The sequence below is a fragment of the Python bivittatus genome, unplaced genomic scaffold (genome assembly GCF_059951505.1).
Source record: "Python bivittatus isolate LINGU-HERP-01145 unplaced genomic scaffold, Pbiv_v1 ctg000100_np1212, whole genome shotgun sequence".
Lineage (NCBI taxonomy): Eukaryota > Metazoa > Chordata > Lepidosauria > Squamata > Pythonidae > Python > Python bivittatus.
Window position 1 is genome coordinate 1,853,103 of NW_028277038.1, and position 18,486 is coordinate 1,871,588.

An 18,486-nucleotide genomic window follows, 5' to 3' on the forward strand; every position below is an offset into this window, starting at 1 on the left:
CTACATAGAGGAGGAAGAGCAGACCGTCGCTCCGAAATCCGCTCTGTTGTGACTCGGCGTTATAAGGGGACGTCACTTCCTGCGCGCCTTGTCATCTTTGAGCGAACCAAGATGGCGTCGGCGAGGAGCCGTTGGCTGTGGCGCTGCTGCGCCTTTTTCGGGTATTCCCCAAATAGCGGCTTCGGTTCCTTCTCTCCGCTTCCTTGAGCTCCCTGCCGAAGGGCGCCTCCGGGGCCGAGTCTCGTCTTCTCTGGGAGGGCCCGGCATTTTCCAGCCTCCCCCGGTTCTCCCCCGGGCCCTTAAGGGCGCTGCTTAAACCAGCGGACGAGCGGCCTCTCCAGGCGGGGGATCCCGGGGGGTCTTGAGCTTCAGTTCCCATAATCCCCAGCCATTTCTTGTGTGGGCTCGCTATTATGCTGCTCTGCCGTTTTACATGTGCGCCTCATGGCTTTGCATCAACCAGATTTGGGTTCTGTAGATGCAGAGACTCGTCTGTTTTGGACACAGCACGAAGGGTAGTTCTTGATTTGGAACTCGGGAGGTTTAGGGTAGGAGACTGCTTCCTGCTCCCTACCCTGGGGGGCTGGGGAGAGACCCAGAGGCACTAGCTGCTTTTCTTATAAACTTGCTGCATAAACTTACGGTCAGTTCAGTTGTAAGGAAAATGGCACGTACCTACTTGCCTCCGTTGCTATTTTGTGTCTCTAAAACTCTCCTGTTCAGTGTAGCTTTATTTGGGCAGGCTTCTCCCTGTTAGAAGCCTCCCTGAATTCACTGGGGCATACTTGTCGAATACAGGCCTTGGTTTAAATAATTAAAAAGTAGGGGTGGTTATATATCTATTCATGCTCTATAGTACCCAGTTATTTGTAGATAACATCATGGCCATCTGATGCATAAAAAGTTACAGCTCACTGCACCCGTCTCTCCCAGCTGTAATAACCTTTTTTTCTTTGAGGTTTGTGGTTAAAATCGTTGGCTTGCTTGGCCCTGAATTCTCTTAAAACTGTAGGAATTAATCTGCAGTTTGCTGGATATTTTTCAATGCTGTGGATTCAACAAAGGAGAGATAGCTACTTTCCTAATTGTACCACCTGAAATTAGTTTATAAGCGCTATTTTCCTCACATTACCAAGCAAGGCATCAAATACACTGGATCCAGGCTGTTACATTCTCCAGACTGCTTGTTTTCCTGTGTTGCTTGCTGCTCTGTTACCTCAATGGATGTCTTTTCTAGACGGAACTTTCCACTCTTCTCAAACGTGAGGACACAATGTGCATCTGGACTGAGGGCACCATGGAGGAAAATGGCAACTCTGGGGTTTGGAATGACCTTGGCTGCTATCCCTATTGCCCAGGTAGCTTTCCGGAAAGTCCTTTTATTATACAAGCTTCTCCTTAGTTTTATTTCCTTTCTGAGAAATACTTTCTTCCTTAGGTAAATCTGTTGCTATGTGCTAAGTCTCCATTGTTTTCCTCCTTTCTCTGACTCGACAGCTTTTGCAGTTGTTCAAACTGAGACTGAAAAGATTCTTCTCTTTCACCCCCCTGCTTGTATGCTAGAGTGGTTCATTTTTTAATATGGCTAGTTATTTACGGAGAAATTGCTTTCTTTTGTGAGGGAGGGCCATGGACAGCCCAGTAGAAATCAGTTGCAGTAATAGAGTAGCAGTAGTTTACTTGAATTTATGCTATTAAGATGTGTGTTAATCCACCATTTAAACTTAATCAAAAAGTCTGAAAAGCAATCGGAGCCCTGGTTTTGTTGCAATTTCTATCGCTATCAGTTGCTCTCTGTATTTTCTGTGATCAACTGTATACCTTATGTGGAATTTATAACTGGCTTTACTATTCTTTGGCATGTTTGTTTTGGACTTTGGCTGCCAATTAAATACTGTAGCTTTGAGCCATTCAATTAATTGGATTGGCATTGGATTCAGAGAAAGGATGAAAATATTTCTTCAGCTGGTGTACTTAGAGAATTTTGTGCTACAGACGTGTGATGTCATCTACTTTAACTGGGAATCCTACAGATGGGCCACTTCCCAGAATTCTCACCTGGGAAAAAATTCCCTATGTTGGCTGGAAAAAGGGAAACTGAAGTCCACATACCTTGAAATCTGTTTTAAAGCAGGGGAGGTGGCAGATTAACAGATAGGTTATCAATAGCCATGTACCTGCAGATTTAAGAGCATTATTCCTCCAGGTATCAAGAGCTGCGTGCTGAACTAAGTGAACCATTGCTGCAATCCAGCAGAACTTTTCAGTTTCTCATGTTCTTATGCTTACAGTTGACTTGTAGTGAGGCAGGTTTTCAGTTGTATAACATTTCTTCTTTTTAATGACAACAACGCACGTTGTTTCCTTCTCTCCCAGTTTTTGAAAAGTTGTTCTGCTTGGGAACCACCATGCGTAGCACATAATGTTTGTCTTTCAGAAACATGATCCGAGTTCTCTTAGCAATGAAGCCTTGATCCGAAGAGCAGTTTCCCTAGTAACCGACAGCACTGGGACCCTCCTTTCTCAAACAACTTACGCACTGATTGATGCTCTAACAGAATATACAACGGTAAGATACTGCCTTCCGGATCCCACATCTGGTGGTGTGGTGCAAATACAACTGTATGGTAATTACGCCTGTCTAGGAAAGCTTGGTTCTGAAAGGTGGCCTACAATTACTAAATATAAAGTAAAAAGTAAATGTTAAATTCTAGTCAAGTACAACTTTAACAGACTGGGTTTATTTATAGGCAGTTTACACATTGGTGTCCCTGTACCAGAAATATACGCATCTCCTGGGGAAAATGAATTCCAAGGAAGAGGATGCTGTTTGGCAAGTGATCATTGGGGCCCGAGTGGAGGTAAGAAACCTGGTCTTGGTGCCTTTTGCCCTTCAGGAGCTCAGAAGGGCTCCAGCATCCAACAGGGTTGTAGGTGGACCTAAGAGGTCCAAATTCTTGATAATATCTAGCGGGTGACCCTAAATAAAGAACCTCAAATGAGAGTGATCTGTCAGCTGTGCAAAAAGCGTGCCAGATTTAATTGTTTTAATCCTGGCTTTGCGTAGATGACGACAAAGCAGCAGGAATATCTCAAGCTGGAATCCAGGTGGATGACGGCCCTGCGGCTTTCAGAGATGGCAGCAGAAGCTGCATATCAGTCAGGTGAGATTTCTGGAAGCCTCTTATCCCCCCCCCCCCCCGCAACTGTTGATAGAATCAAACAGCTTCATTTTTCCACCTGTCGGTAGTAACTATGTTTTAGCAAGAAATGTTACATTTAACTGAACAGCCTCCCAAAGGCTTTACGCTAGAGGGGTGGATGTGCACTGAGGTTACTTATATCCATTCAGACACTTAGAATATGCCTTTAAAATTGCACTAACTCCTAAAAGCATACTAGGAACTCTGATGGGCCTGGTGGTCTTGAGGTTGAGCTCATTCATTATATATGTGTGTGTGAGTGTGTATTCATTCTAGAATGTTTAACCAACGAGCCACTAACGAGGAAGTCAGAGCTACGAGACCAATCTAGGTTTGCCACCAACAAAGGTTACATATTGTGGGTTAAAGCCAGAGGTAGACACATAGGTCCACTAATACCAGTCGGAGTTGTTAACCATAATCCCATTGGCTTTAGTAAGTCTACCATGTCTGGACCAATCCTCTTTAATGTGAGTTGGTTTGCCTCAGTTGGAGGGGCAGATAAGTGGCCTTGAGTATACGTGAACTCTTTGCAGGGTTCCTCAGCAAAAAGACATTAACATCATCTTTTCAGGGGCTGACCAAGCCTCGGTGTCAACACACAACCACATTCAGCTAGTAAAGACCCAAATCCAGGAAGTCCGGCAGCTGTCCCAGAAGGCTGAAACCAAGCTGGCCGAGGCTCAGACGGAGGAGCTCCTGAAGTTGAAGGAAGAGGAGCCTCTGCTACCAGCCTCTCGGCGGACCAGCACAGAAGAGACAGAAGAAGCCTTCCTTCGTGAAGATTGAGGATTGCTGGCACAGACAAGATCCCGCTCGGTTGCCGGATGGGAAGAAGCGACATGAAGATGGAGGAATAGGTTCCCACTGCTACCTCTCTGGCTTTACCAGCCTGGTGGGCTCTAGCCCTTGAGCTGTGGATGTTCTGTTGCCCATCTCTTTAAATGCAGTGCTGTCCAAATGCAAAAATTGTCTACAGAGAGATGGGTTTCTGGCTCTTGAGGGCTGTTTTGAGTTGATCCATCAGCCTCCAGAATCTATAGAGATTGTTGCACGTTGTAATCACAAAGGGTTGTGTCTTTTTTGCCTTTTTTTAAAAGCAACATATGAAAAGTGCTGGTGTTGTGAAGGACAAATGCTCTACCTGAAATTTCAGAAATTAGTTGTGGAAATTTACAGTTTGGAGGATCTATGTCATTTTTGTGTTATTGTTTTTCTAATGATGTACTTGGGGTAATTCCCCCCCAAACCAATTTTTAAAATAAAAGCCTGAGAAACACAACTCACTTCCTTAGTTATAATGGGGGGGGGTGCGTGTACTGGAAAGAACTTCAACTTCACTCGTCGTGATTGAGAATTTGCCATATCAGGCACAGCAGCAGCCAAAAGAATTGAAGTCATCTAGGACAAAATCTCTCTTTGAAGCAGCCACATTCAGAATTCAAACTCGGAACGGTGAAAAATAGGCAATATTTGAAGTCACTTTTCTGTGAGATGGGTGGTATCTAAATTTTAAATATAAATAAAATAAATCCTGGGAACGTTAAGGACTATTAAGCAGACGAGATGCATCACTTAATTATTCTCAATTTATTGAGTGTTCTGCTGATGCCAAGTTTCAGATCAACTTCAGCTGAGTTTGTTAAGCAACCTGGCTAAAACGTGCGCACTGGAGCTGCTTTTAGCTTGAACTGCTGACTCCTGCGTACATTTATATTCAATGCGCTGCTATGTCTGTAAGCTCTAGTTATTCACTTTTGCTCATGGGTAAGAAAAAGAAGTGTGCCCATATTCTATACATTATATTTATTACAATAGAGCAGTGTTGTCCAAACTTGGCTACTTTAAGATGAGTGGACTTCAACTCCCAGAATTCCCCAGCCAGCAGTAAAATGCCACCTCTTTTCTTCATTCTCCTGGTAGTTTACTATGATATAAGCCAGTGTTTCTCAACCTTAACAACTTTAAGATGTGTGGACTCCAACTCCCAGAATTCCCCAGCCAGCATTGCTGGCTGGGGAATTCTGGGAGTTGAAGTCCACTCATCTTAAAGTGGCCAAGTTTGGACAACACTGCGATAGAGTGTTCAAGAGCCATGCTTTTTCAGTGGGAGCCAGTGGAGGCTGCTGAAAACAACCCCGTACCTCCTACCCAGGGCAGGCAGGCTCAGAAATTACATTTCGGGGTCTCCCAAAATTCTGGTTCCAAACCACATATCGGAAGGTCCATGCACGAAGGAGGCAGAAGTGCCTTATGTATTTAACATGCTGTTAACGTTATCGGTATTCCAACAGCCACTGTTGCTTCCCACTGTTGTAGGAGCTAGCTTTGCAAATGAGGCTGTTCCTAATCTGGCTACCAAACTGAAGCTGTTTTAAAAATGAATCTAAACCTGCCACACAAACTGGGTTTTGTCTCCTGGTTTTATGCGCCTATCTTTGGCCTTTCCAATACACACACACACACACACACCCCTCTTTCCTGCTTGCTACTATGGACTAAAGGTGGCTGTTTGAGGCGTGCCTCTCTCCAGGCCATTGATGGAACCGAACCTTGGGAAACATGGAATTGGTGATACCCAGAATCTTAAGCCTGGTATAAACTAGATTTATTTACCTCTACCTCCAGGAATAGAACCGCATCAAAACGTGCACCCAGAGCATCCATTCTCTTTTGGAAGCAAAACCGGTCCTGCCCCCTGCAAGCCCATCATTCTGAGGCTTCATGTGTTTTTAAGATGTGGGAAGCTGATTCCCACTTTATATGTTGCATTTGAAACTCCACGGTCAAAGGCACGGGCTGGCTGAGTAGCAAATCGGTTCCCTCAGGAGAGTCCTTCTTCCGCCCCTTTCCTGCCAAAAAAAAAAAAAACTTGGCTTCATGCATTGCACTAGACCAGGATCATGGTTTGCTGAACAAGCCACGACAGGTTCGGACATGGCACTTAGCCAGAAATAAGTCACCACGTTCGCAGCTGTGCAACTTTACCTCTTCCTTTCTGAACCTCTGAGCCCAATCCGTCTGTCTCGTGGCATGAACTTCCTCATGCACAAAACCACGTGGACCCATCCAAAAGCCTCCCCAGTGCGGCGTCCTCCAGCCGGTTCACGCAGGCTGAGGGTCTCCAAGTGAAAGTCCAAGACAAGTCAAGGGCACAGCTTGGAGAAAGTCAGCACCATCCTGGGACCTGGAGGGTTAAGGGGCCACGTGCACTGTGGTTTGCCAATCGTGTCTCTCTTTTTTTAAAGTTCCTAGTCCATATGATGACAGCAAAGCCCTGGTGTCGAGGCCTTGTACACCACCGTGGGCTCAAGAAGGAAGGATGGTTGCAAAAAAAAAAAAATCGACAACCGCTTTTGAATACACTTTTAATGTTGTAGTCTTGGGTGAGATTCTGTATCTGCAGTCCAAAGAACGTGGAGGGCTGTCAGTCAGATCGTTAAAATAGCACCCACTCTGGAAGCTGATCCTGCGCTTCCTAGCTTACCTTTGGCAGGCGATGGTGTTTTTCGAGAGTTCACGCTGTCGTTCCCAGATTTGGCTTTTGCGTCCTTTTTCGCACCCTTCTTATTTTCCTGAAAAGTAGAAGGGAAGTTTGTGCGTCTCACCGAATGGCAGAAACAGCTACTTTAAACACATTCCTTGTTTTGGTTTTTATTTAATATTGTTTTTGTTTTTATTTAATATTGTTTTTGTTTTTATTTAATACTATTTTTGTGTTCATTTCATATTGCTTTTATTTTTATTTCATATTGTTTTTGCTTTTATTTAATTGTTTTGTTTTTATTTAATACTATTTTTATTTCATATTGCTTTTATTTTTATTTCATATTGTTTTTGCTTTTATTTAATTGTTTTGTTTTTATTTAATACTATTTTTATTTCATATTGCTTTTATTTTTATTTCATATTGTTTTTGCTTTTATTTAATTTTTTTGTTTTTAATTTAATACTGTTTTTGTGTTTCTTTAATGTTGCTTTTGTTTTTGTTTAATACTGTTTTTGTTTTTGACTGAACATTGTTTTCGATTTCCGTTAATACTGTTTCTTGTTTTTATTTAATCATGCTTTTGTTTTTATGTAATGCTGTTCACCACCCAGAGCTGCTTGCTGAGATGGGCAACTACCCACACTGATTAAATAAATAAATAAATACATACATACATACATGCATACATTTCCGGCACTCGGCACAACAGGATTTTGGAAAGGCGACTTCGCCCCTTGGCAGGTACCTTTTCTCTGGGCGACGGCGGGGAGGCATTCAGCTCCGTTATCTGCACCCCAAAGTCACAGAGGGTCTCCACCGACGATGCTCCTGCTAACAGCTTTTCTAAGCTGACGTGAAGAGGGCCCAGGACCTTCACGATGGGGGGGTCGCTCTGGAGCTCTGGGGAAAACGGTTTCTTCTTCTTTTTGTTCCCATCCTGGCTGGACACAGAAGAGAATTTCATTTGGGGACAATGCCTGCCTAATGCACAGCAAGAGGGACGCCATCTCAGACATGCAATTTGGTTTCAGACCCCCTTACCAATATATCATCTGCATCAGAAAGATTTCCTTTACTGCTACTATTGTAGTTAAAGAGGTGGTGAAACAGGAGTCTTGAAGAAACCTTATTCCGCACCTAAAAAGCTGCAAGCCTTTACAACTGCCAATTCGTCCCACCCAGCCCCTTCCAAATGTGCTGGGACTACAACAACCAGGGTTCCCTCCCAAAATGCCCTTTGGCCTGGCTTGCGGGTTAAATTCCAGTGCCAGCCTAGAGTGGGAACGGCCAGAAGAGAAACTGAGAAGTCCCACTGAATTCCGCGGAGCTTACTTTTAAGCGGACAGGTAAAAGATTTAAATCCCCTTTCCAGTTTTCGTTTTCCAAAGTATCCGCCCTTACATTAGATAAATTTCTTCCAAATAAAGTAGAATTAAGAAATCAAAGAAGAATATCCAGAGAAAAATGCAGCATTGTTATTCTGACACCCATATTCCCTGTTTCCACTGGAAACTCAAGGTTAGTGCACAAGAAGCCCCCTTTATTTTATCTTCCCAAGAACAGCAACCCTGCAAAGTAGAACTGGCTGGGAAACAGTGGCTAGGCTTATGCAACGTGCTTCACGCGCTTTATTGAGCCAACTACAATTGGCCGGGCTGCCTTGAACAAAACCTAAACGCTGATTTACAATCCACAGCAGCTGGCTTCACACACTGATTAAGCCAGAATGAAACCAATCGCATCATGGCGGAATCTGCTGTGTGAACCAGGCCACAAACCGACTCCGGATCCCGTTGGCAGTCTCCTCCCAACACACCGAACCTGCTTATGGAACGGGTCCATTTTTCTGGCTTCAAACGATTGACTGAACCCAAACTTCATGAAACAAGCTGAGCTCCCCATTCACACTAGGCCAGGAAAAAAAATTAACCAAGGTTGACCATCCCCAAGTGTGCTACGTGTGCTACGGCTGCACAAATGCAGCCGCTGGTTCTTCAGCTCATCTGTGTTGGTGTGTTGTGCGAATACAGCCAGGGCGCAGGATGTGTCACCCAAGTCCAGATCTGATTAGGGGAGAATCAGCAGGAAGAGAGGATGGATATACGCAGCTCCAGGGGTGACAGATGTTAAAAAGGACGGGACTTTGACTCCATGGTTGTGGCACCATCTTGACTTTTTTGACACACATACACCCACCGTGAATGCTGGTGCAGGGATCTGTGTCCTCCTCGCTCCGTCCTCCAATATTGGAAGTGACATAAAAATGTTTTTTAAACGTTTCTAATAAAGTTGTCCTATATTTTTAAAAAGGAAGTGACAAAAACAACGCATGCTGTTCGGCTTCCCAAGGAAATTAATTCTCAGCTCCAGCCTTGCCTTTGCGGTGTCTTTGGCCTTCCCTTTCTCCTTCTTCCCTTTCTCTGCCTTCCCCGGATCGGCTTTTCCTTTCTCTCCTTTCCCCTTTCCTTTCCTGCCCGGGCTTTCCTCGGGAGTGAGGGCCACGGGCCAGGAGACAACCTGGGGACAAGAAGCGCGTTTCATTGCTACGGAAGGAGCCGAGAGTTCGCGTGAGTCAGGGAGAAGGACGGCTCCCCTTGTCCTTCGTCTGCTGCGCAGAATCCCAAATCCTCCTCATCCACCTTGCAGTTGTCCCTCCACCACCACCACCACCCCAATACGTTTCCTGCAGCATCAGCCAAAGGAAAAAGAAAGTAAGGCTTGCAATGAAAGGCAGAAATGTCCTCATTGCCGCCCAAGAGGCGTAAGGCAAAAAGTTCCTCAACATTTGGAAGACCAAGTTTGAAGGAACACCAAGGATGGGGCGATGCTAAACGGTGGGACAGACTTAGGGGAAGAGGTGGCTGATATGCTGAGAGGACAATGATTGGCGATCTCACACACACACACGTCCACAGAGATTCTTAAAACAAAAGCTTAGCAAAGCGATCCACCACCTTTTCCTCAACCACGGCCACGGTGGTTCCAGCCAGAAGATAAGCCTTGAGGGCCACCAGATCTTGGGTGAGGTGCTCTTTTCGGTACTCGCAGTCGATGGTCTCTGCCCAAGCCTTCCTGGCGGTAGAATGTGTATTTCCTAAGTGTGGGAGAAGGGAAGGACCTGCCGTTTAACACCAGCTAGCAACTTTCTGTTCAGACAACCGTTGTTCCTGCTTTCAGTTGGATGCACTTTTTGGTGAAAGAGAGTTCCTGAACCCACAAACCAGTAATTCTATCGTTATCGTCATCGTCATCGTCATCCTGCAAATTTTTCAGTTACCCAAAAGTCCTCATCCCACAGACTGAAAATCAGAAGTTATTCACTGCCAAGGACAGGAACTGCCTATCTATTTGGACTACCTACTTAGCTATTACACCGATCTGTTCAGGTGTAAAAAACCGAAAGGAAACTGGGGAAATGTGAGCTTGAGCTCCGTTCTTGGTGCGTGGTTTTTCCTCCAGGCTCCTTCCACAACTCTGGCCTGGCCATGCTGAGCTCGGTTGGCGCTAGCCTGGCGTAGTTCTCGTGGCCTGGCAGGCTGGAGGAACTGAGCCCATTCTGTGAATGTCAATGTATTGCGGGGCCCCAAAGAGGCTGCACGCCTCCGGGGCAGAGGGGCCGAGCCGTCTTTTCTACCTGCTGGGCCTAACCCTTCCAAGAGCGCTACCCACCTGTCTCGGGCTTGGGCGAAGGCTGACCAGGCGCAGGCTCGGGAGTCTCCCCATCCACCGTCACGAAGGGCGAGCTTGGAGCGTTCACCGCAGCCAGCGGCTCACTGTCCTGGAGCAGAAACACACGGGCTCCCATGACGCCCCCAAATGCTGCATCCTCCTGGAAACTAGGCAGGGTGACAAGATGGCACCAAGGGGATCCTTGTATCCCACAATCTTACTTTTTTAGAGATATCGGGGCAAGGGGCTTCCAATACCCCCCAACCCCGCCCTTCAGATGGTCATGATTTTAAAAAGCAATTTAAAGAAACGTCCTAAGAACAGCCATTCCCATGCTGGCTCAGGATGATGGGCGTTGTAGCCCAACCTGTCTGGCAGGCAGCAAATGGGGGAAAGGCGCATCTCTCGGGCCTCCCCCCTGCTCAGATCCTGGGAATTGCAATTTATCCAGGGGGCTGCCAATTATCTGACAAAGCTCCCAAGATTGTACTCCCCATCATTCTCCAAAGAAAGGGGCAAAACCCTTAAACTGTCCGTTGAAGTCACCCATGAACAGTGTTTCTCAACCTTGGTAGTCTGAAGCTGTATGGACTTCAACTCCCAGAATTCCCCAGCCAGCCATGGGGAAAACTGCCAAGGTTGAGGAACATTGCCCATGAAGATGCCAGCAAAAAGATTTGACGCTAGTTTTAAGTATAAGGGCCTTTTAAAAAGCTTTTTTTAACAGTGACATGATTTGTTTTTAATTTAGACTGGGTTTTTTTTTTTAGTTTATTGTTCACTGCTTTTAATTAATTGCATCCCTGGTTTGGTCTGTTTTTAATCACGACGATGCCTACCAAAATAATTTACAAATGAATGAATAAATAACACTCCTACCTTGCTGGCTTCCTTATCCCCTTTTTTTTCACCCTTGGCAAATTCGTACGTCACATAGTAGCTGTAAGTTATCACTGGGGAGTCAGGACTGTTCTCCAGTTCCTCTGGGCCAACCGGGTTGGGAACACCTCTGATCTTGCCAATGGTGACGATCAGTTTGACATCGTGCAGTAAGAGCTCTGGAAAAGCAGGGGACAAAAAACCTGAAGATTTACAAGCCAGGATCCAGACAGGGGTCATAATCGGAGTCTAACCGTTTATCAATATGGGAAGCGTGACTTGAGTTATGGAGAGAAATGTTGATCTTCTGTTCGGCTGCCTAGAACAATCTCATGGGGTGGAAGAAACCAGTGAAAAGCAAAAGCCTTTTATGCCTTTTAATAACATCTGTTGGGCAGAAAAGGTGCTCCCAGACTCCTGATTTTTGGCCGCCATAAACTAACACAGCTCTCCTCCTACAGCACCATGAGATTCAAGAGATCAGTGAAACAGGATGCGAGAAATTTGCAATTGGCTTCTGCAGCGAAATGTGCAAAACTGGTTTTCAGCCAGGCCTGCCCATCTCTGCTTTACTCCATGCCATATGAGAAATCATCAAAGGGGGTGGGAGGGGAGGGGAGGGGAGGGGAGGAGGTCTTAGCAGAGAAAATACCAGCACTTGGCAGGACTTTCCAGCTTCTCTCCTTCAACAAACCTTGATGGGTAGGAAAGGAAGCCGGAAGACTTAACGAAAGGGGCCTGGAAGAACTCAGGTTGTCTCTGACCACTGATGCTCCAGCAAAGATGTCCCTGTTTCGATTTACACAAGGGAGGCCGGGAGCAAATGCTGTGCGGTGGAATTGAATCCCCCGTTCAGAAATGGAGGAAGACTCACCTGGGTAGCTAGTCAGGTTGAGGAAGTTGTGCCTTTCATCTGGGGTGATGATGACATCATCAAAGACAGAGATTTGGGGCAGGCTGTCGACAGTAAAACCCCGGTAACCTGGAAGGAGGGCAAAGGGGTTCCCCTGCAGAACCAGGATCCGGAGCTTGTTCAAGGTCAAAAGCTTCGAAAGGAGGCTTAGCAGGTTGGTGAAATTGTTGTAGCTGAAGTCGAGGGAGACGAGGTTTGGCCTAAGAGGGAGAAAAACTTTGCTTCGAGGGGGCATCTGCCGGTACAACAAAGCTCCCCATCTCTGAAAGACAGCAGTTTAGGCTAGGCTTAAAAACCTCCCAAGGCAGTTGGTCCTACTCTCAAACCATTTGAACGTTCGTCTCCTGGGGAGAAACAAGATGCCATTTTTCACCCTCCGCTTCTAGCCTTGTCATCTGGAGCAAGGCATGACCAGGCACGGCTTCTCTTCACCACTGGCTGTCGAAGGAAGATTTCACCCTGGTTGGAGACGCGATTCACCCCCCCATCTGCGTCTGCCTTGTCTCCTTGCTTCCTCCAGTCCCGGAACCATCCTCTGTTAACCCCCCTCCCCTGCTCCAAAAGATGCTCTCCTCCGTTCCACGCAGCCAGGAAAACCAGATTTTGGAAAACGCCACCTTCTTTAAACAGGGAGAATCGGTTGGCATTACAGGTCACCCCTGCCTGCATCAGACTCTGTGCTTACCAGAAAGTATCTGCCAAATATTGTTCCTCCGAGGACCCCAGCTGGCAATTGTGGCCAAGGCCTAGATGCTGCAGTCCGGCTGGGGGGGACGTGCACAGGTCCTTTAAACTTTGCACTTCGTTGCCACAGAGCTCCAGCACCTGATGGGTGGGTGGGAGGAAGGGGGGGAAATTAATAGGACATCCCAGATTCTTCCAAAAGCCAGGACGCCTGGGGTGGTCCTGATGCTGCTGAGAAATTGGTCTCAGCGGCTCTCGCCATGGGCTGTGTTTGCTGGCGAGTTGCACTTCAGCCACAAGGCAAATCCAGGAAGGAAGGAAGGAGCGCCAGCAATAAAAGCAGTTTTCTCTCTCTTCTTCAACCCACAGGAAAGCCGCCTTGCCATATGACAAATATGGTAATTTTAAGTGATGAGATAGCACACATATAAAAGGGGTAGCGCACATAAACTCCAAATTGTGCTTCAATCCTGCGGACTACGTTAATGCATTCTTATCATTTCCCAGGCGTAAGAGAAACCTGGTTTCTCAACTTCCTCGTCTACCCTGGATCCCCGGGAATACCCCGTTGTCTCCCATCCAGGAATTAATCAGGCCCAATCCTGTTTAACTTTAGAGCCCAGAAAAAAAAGTTGGGTATACTAGTTGGATAGGATCCTTTAACACCATGGTTTTTCTTTAATTTTTCCCCCTGGTGCAGGCTTGCACTGTGAGCGCAAAGAAGGTGTAGGATTTATCTGCCTGTGATCTATAGTGCTGACGTAGGTCTTACGTCTCTCCCCACTGAAAAATGCTGATGCTCCAGGTCCAATAATTCAAATGAAATAATTACACACGTTCTGGTTTTCCAAATGCCTCACTTCTTTAGAGGAGAAGGTAATTGTGCCAATATACATTTCTTCCCTCTAACAGCAAAGGTTTGGCACTGTGCTCTCTCCACTAAGAATCCTGCCCAGGGTGCCCTTCGGCATTCTTTCTAAAAACCGAGAATTTCTGCTTTATTTACCTTCAGGCCTGGAGGGAGGTTGGCAGCAGGGATGGTGCTGATCTGATTTGCAGTTAAGATGAGCTCTTCCAGGTTGGGAAATTTTAACAAGCCAACATCAATTTCAGTCACCTGGAAAGGGAGTCAACAGAATGCGCCTCTGGACACCCAGAGGACATCTAGCCCACCTGCATTCCCACGCTCAGCCCTCTCGACCAAACGCCCAATTCAAACTACGTGAGGCCGGCAAAAGCGGGGAGAGGAAAAGCAGTGTGCAGCAGACGCTTCTGCATGGCAAGGAAGCAAGTCTAAACTAAATTTAACCAGAATCTCACATGGGCAACACGGTTAGGAGGGTGCACACCCAAAGAAGAAGGCCCCCAAACCATAAATCCAGGGTTTGAACCCAGCGGATGCAAAGAACCCACATCTCAGGTTCAGCTGACCTTAGACTGCTGGCACGTTGGACCCATTTACCAGAGGGACAACATTAATCCTTAGAGCCCAAAGACCTTGGGGATCGGTACGTAGCCCCACTCACCCCTTTGTTCACGATCCGGAGGGACCTGAAGTAGGAGCAGAGGAAGCTGTTCCGGACGATGCCCGGGGACTGGACGGCCAGTTCCCGCAACTGCTGCTCGGGGGGGCTGCAGTCGGGGGGCAGGGCCCACGGGGAGTCGGGGCACCGCAGGAATTCCGTGAGCACTTCCACCGTTTCTTCGTTGGGCGACTGGACACCATTGCGCCAGGGGAGAACGGCCTGGCGGGGGGCGGGCAGGCCATGGAGGTGGGGGGGTCTCCGTGGGGGGAACCGGGATTTATTCTGTGTGGGACAGAAGGTGGGGAAGTCGTGTAAGAGCAGAGCTTGGAGGACGCCCAGAAGACCTGCAGCCTGCGGGCATCTCCACCCTGGCACTAAGCCATAAGGGGCCTCCTCATCGGAGTGGGCCTGGCCAACTGTGGTTTGAGCAATAAGCCACGGTTAGCCAGACCTTGGATTGGCCTGAAGCGCAAGCGCACAGCATCGGGGGCTTGGCCGTGGTTGCTGGGAGGTGTCCCCACCAATGCTCCTTGGGGCCCCAGCCCCTTGAGGAGGCTGCCCAGCTGTCTTCCTGGGCGATGCCCACGAGGCGTCAACCCTTACCCAGCTCCCCACCCCGCAAGGAAACTGGTCCAGGCACAGCTTGCGGAGGTGATCCCAGAAGGCAGCCGAGGCGCTCAGCCCCTCCATGGCGCGGCAGCGGCGGCTGTGCGGGCAGCAGCCCTAGCCAGGCAGCGTCTGCCGTCGCTAGGATACGGGATGCGGTTGCTAGGGGCGCCGAGGGACGCCGGGGAGGGGAGGGAGGAGATGCTGCTGGCTCTCCAAGGGGGCGGAGGGGGGGTCTCTCTGGGTCCAACAAGCCTTTCCATGTTAGCCTGCAAGTCATTAATCCGGGGTTTAAATACCCACAATCGGTGCCAACTTTCCCCAACTGGAGTCCTTCCAGAGACGTTGGGCTACAGGTCCCATCATCCCAGCAATGAGCTGGCGGGCAGGGTTGCTAGAGATGAACACAAACAGTTGCAGTTCTTCTCAGCGTACTTTAAACTGATGGATTTTATGCTAATATTTCATTTTAATCAAATTGTTTTTTCTTGCGCTCTTTACTTTGCAAGTCCCTCTGGAAATGTCTTGACTGGTTGGCGAAATCACATTCATGTAACCAAATGTCTTCATCAAGAATCTGTTCTCCCCCCGCCTCTAGAGTCTATGTGGACAAAAAAGTATCTGGAAAATTAAAATTCTGGAGCTTGGAGGCAGAGGAAATAAGTTAAGATAAACCATGGTTTATCTTACGAAAACATCCAGCAGAAAAAGGAAAGAAGGGGATGCAACCCAATTAAGCAATGAAGACGTAGTCTTGGAGGAGTCAAACCATCATTTGCGATCCAAGCACAATGAAATACCTGTAGATGGCAATCAGAACCAGAAACACTGTGATCAACATCTATTTTAAAAATGAGCCCATGTAATAACGGAGTAATAAAGTATGCGAAATGCAGCCTTGCTCATCCTAGGCCATGATTTTGGCTCTCTCAAAGATTTTTGCCCTTGGACTTGCCTCAGAAAGAATTTGCTCAAAATTCCCTGCTTCCGTTCCAGGCAGAAATGCGTAACCAAATTCCCCCTCCTTCAATGGCTCATGGACAAGATTAACATCGATCAGTGCTCATTCAGGATCCATCTTAACCGCCTTATCACTTCCTTTTCCTATTTCTGCAGACTAAAAAAAAAAAACCCAGAGTAAAGGAAAAATGCATATCCACAGATAACAGTTCTAAGGTTGACAGAAGTGACTAACTTTTCCAAAGTTCAAAACTGGACCAAGTGAAGGTGATTCAAAGAAATTGTTTCCATGAGATATAATTACTTGTGCTTTTCAATAAATTAAAAAAAAAAAAAAACAGAAGCATTTCCTTCATTCTTAGGGTTTTTCCACTCGGTGTGTGTGTGATGGGGGGGGAGGACTAAAAATATGAACAGTTTCCACAAGATGTAATTACTTGTGCTTTTCAGTAAAAATATAAAATGTTTCATCCCCAGGTTTTTCCAGTCTGGTCTCCAAGAGCCCATTGGAGTTGGGCTAATAAATTAAAATAGGAGAAGGAGAAGACCAACGTGGTAAAAAAGGGGAATTGCTGATGACTGAATCTTCATAAAACAGCCAAGAAAAAATGCAGCTGTCACAGGGATGAACATTAATCCATTGGAAAAAAAAAAGCTTTACCTGTTTCATTTCTACCTGTCAAGCTGCCTTTAAAAGCACAGGCACGAGCTTCTTTGAAATCCACTGCCTGTTGAGAGAAGCACTTTTTCACTGAAGAAATTAAATGTGCAGAAAATTACGGGTTTCAGGTTTATGCAGTTGCCTGTATGAAATTCTGGGTGACAGTAAGCACGTCCTATTTTGCGATGATCAAGTTAGTTTTGGCCCCAGAAAAATGATTAAATCCCCACAATGAAAAAAAAAAAAAGCATATCTAACCCTGAAATACTTTTGGAAAGGAAGAATGGAGTTCTATGGTTCTCATTAGGTGGACATAACTGTGCCATGATGAGATCAAGGGTCCTATTGACTGCTAATTGTATGATCCAGTGTTTTTAACAGGCAGCTTGGAAACCCTTACCCGTCCTAGAGTGGTAGATGTAAGTGTGCTACACTCAGCCCCGAACAAGGAAACTGACATTTGCCCGTTTGAGGGTCAGCGACGTCCAGCCTCTCGGAGCTTCTCCGGCCGCTCCGATGGAGAATGGAGTTCAGCACTAACACAAAGACCACATCAAGGAAAGGGAGGCAGAGAGGGATGAATCAGAGTGATATCTGGGCCCTCCATCACAATGCAGGGACTGCTGTGAAAGTCCCCTGGATGGAAATAAAATGAAAGCATCACAGTCTAATTCCTGGGTGGGAGGGAAGCAGATGGTCCTGTTCACTGGAAAAAAGAAATGCGCAGGGCAGATCAGAAGAGGGCTGACTAATTTCTCACGTTATCAGTTTATCTGGCTTCGAAACTCTACTTCCGCAGGCTTTACAGAGAGAGCAGAATCTTAAAAAAAGGTCAGCATTGCCTGTTTAGAGCCCCAGTTGATACTACAGTAAATCTCCAATTGACCAGACCTCGTTTAGTGGACTTTGGATGTGGTGGACAAGGCCGGTTCATGTTGTAACCCTACACAAAACCCCATCTTCATAAAATGGACACTAGGCTTTAATGGAGACCTTCTTCTCCATTTGTCTGATCAATCAAAGCCTCGCTCTTCCCTAGTTTGTGGTCAGCAGAATCCAGTGTCGGGGGCCTCTGCAGGGATGGGGGTCAACAGAGTCAAGATAGCCGCATCTGTGCAATCAAAGCCCTTTTTTTACAGCATTCACGTCGTGACTGGTCCTGCCACCGAATGTGGGACCAGTGGAAATCAAATTTCCAGCAAATCTTTCAGTTCAACAGATAAGCATCATGGCAGCTCCCCCCCCCCCCCAATGTGGGAAATCAATACAGGAGTACAATAGGAAACTGATCAGAATCGGTCTGCATGTACATCATCAGGGTAGGAAATTGATAGCATCATTTCCCCAGGAGGGAGCATAAATATGGGGCGATCCACAAGCAAAGCAGAGAATCAAACTTAACAGTCAACCGAGAGTTGAAGTGACTTCTGACTCCGAAGATGCTACTCACCATGCTTAAAGGTAAGCATATTTTAAGCTTTGGGTCCAAAGGATGGCACATTTTCTGGCAAGGTATTCATTTTGGCAATGCAAATGGGAATGGTTGCGCATCTCCCCCACTGCTAATGGGGAAGAGCAGTGATTCATGCGCCCTCTTGATTTCTTGACCCCAGCATGCTCCAATGCACCTGGGCTACATTTTGCCCCTAGCCAAGCTCTGGGCGACAAAAACTCCTTCCAAAATCAATGCAGAATTTGAGAAGAGTTGAAGGAAGGCGCTAGGGGACAACACAGGAAGTTAGAAAACCCTCCTTTTTATCATTAATCCATCAGAATATGAATGTTGATAGGGCTGGGCCCGAAAGCGATCCTTTCTAGGGACTTGGTTTTCGTTTTTTAAGAAAGCACAAGGCTACAGCGAAAATTAGCGTTGACAAAACATCTCTGGAGAGTTT

At 46.7% G+C, this 18,486-nt stretch overlaps 2 protein-coding genes across 2 annotated transcripts; one reads left to right on the forward strand and one right to left on the reverse strand.

Moving 5' to 3' along the window:
* DIABLO (diablo IAP-binding mitochondrial protein) lies at positions 1-4,502 on the forward strand. The gene is made up of 6 exons (XM_007422749.3): positions 1-161; positions 1,238-1,358; positions 2,438-2,569; positions 2,751-2,861; positions 3,068-3,164; positions 3,778-4,502. The coding sequence occupies exons 1-6, from the start codon at positions 112-114 to the stop codon at positions 3,990-3,992; spliced, it is 726 nt and encodes a 241-aa protein (XP_007422811.1). The 5' UTR covers positions 1-111; the 3' UTR covers positions 3,993-4,502.
* Positions 4,503-5,261: 759 nt separating this feature from the next.
* On the reverse strand, positions 5,262-15,054 carry LRRC43 (leucine rich repeat containing 43). Its single transcript, XM_025163078.2, has 12 exons — positions 14,968-15,054; positions 14,365-14,646; positions 13,845-13,955; positions 12,840-12,979; positions 12,116-12,354; positions 11,242-11,420; positions 10,363-10,471; positions 9,648-9,787; positions 9,070-9,210; positions 7,439-7,630; positions 6,691-6,778; positions 5,262-6,055 (listed from the first exon to the last, which is right to left on the reverse strand). Exons 1-12 carry the CDS (start codon positions 15,052-15,054, stop codon positions 5,913-5,915), a joined length of 1,851 nt encoding a protein of 616 aa, XP_025018846.1. The 3' UTR covers positions 5,262-5,912.
* Between the last annotated feature and the right edge of the window lie 3,432 nt (positions 15,055-18,486).

What these genes read in the sequence shown, in the direction of transcription:
- DIABLO (XM_007422749.3), top strand. Translation starts at nt 112, where the DNA reads ATGGCGTCGGCGAGGAGCCGTTGGCTGTGGCGCTGCTGCGCCTTTTTC. An exon ending in CGCTGCTGCGCCTTTTTCGG is followed by an intron (nt 162 to 1,237) that starts GTATTCCCCAAA and finishes TGTCTTTTCTAG; the next exon opens with ACGGAACTTTCCACTCTTCT. An exon ending in CTGCTATCCCTATTGCCCAG is followed by an intron (nt 1,359 to 2,437) that starts GTAGCTTTCCGG and finishes TTTGTCTTTCAG; the next exon opens with AAACATGATCCGAGTTCTCT.
- LRRC43 (XM_025163078.2), bottom strand. Translation starts at nt 15,054, where the DNA reads ATGGAGGGGCTGAGCGCCTCGGCTGCCTTCTGGGATCACCTCCGCAAG. An exon ending in TATTTGGCAGATACTTTCTG is followed by an intron (nt 12,355 to 12,839) that starts GTAAGCACAGAG and finishes TCTCCCTCTTAG; the next exon opens with GCCAAACCTCGTCTCCCTCG. An exon ending in TTCGCCCAAGCCCGAGACAG is followed by an intron (nt 9,788 to 10,362) that starts GTGGGTAGCGCT and finishes TCCCACACTTAG; the next exon opens with GAAATACACATTCTACCGCC.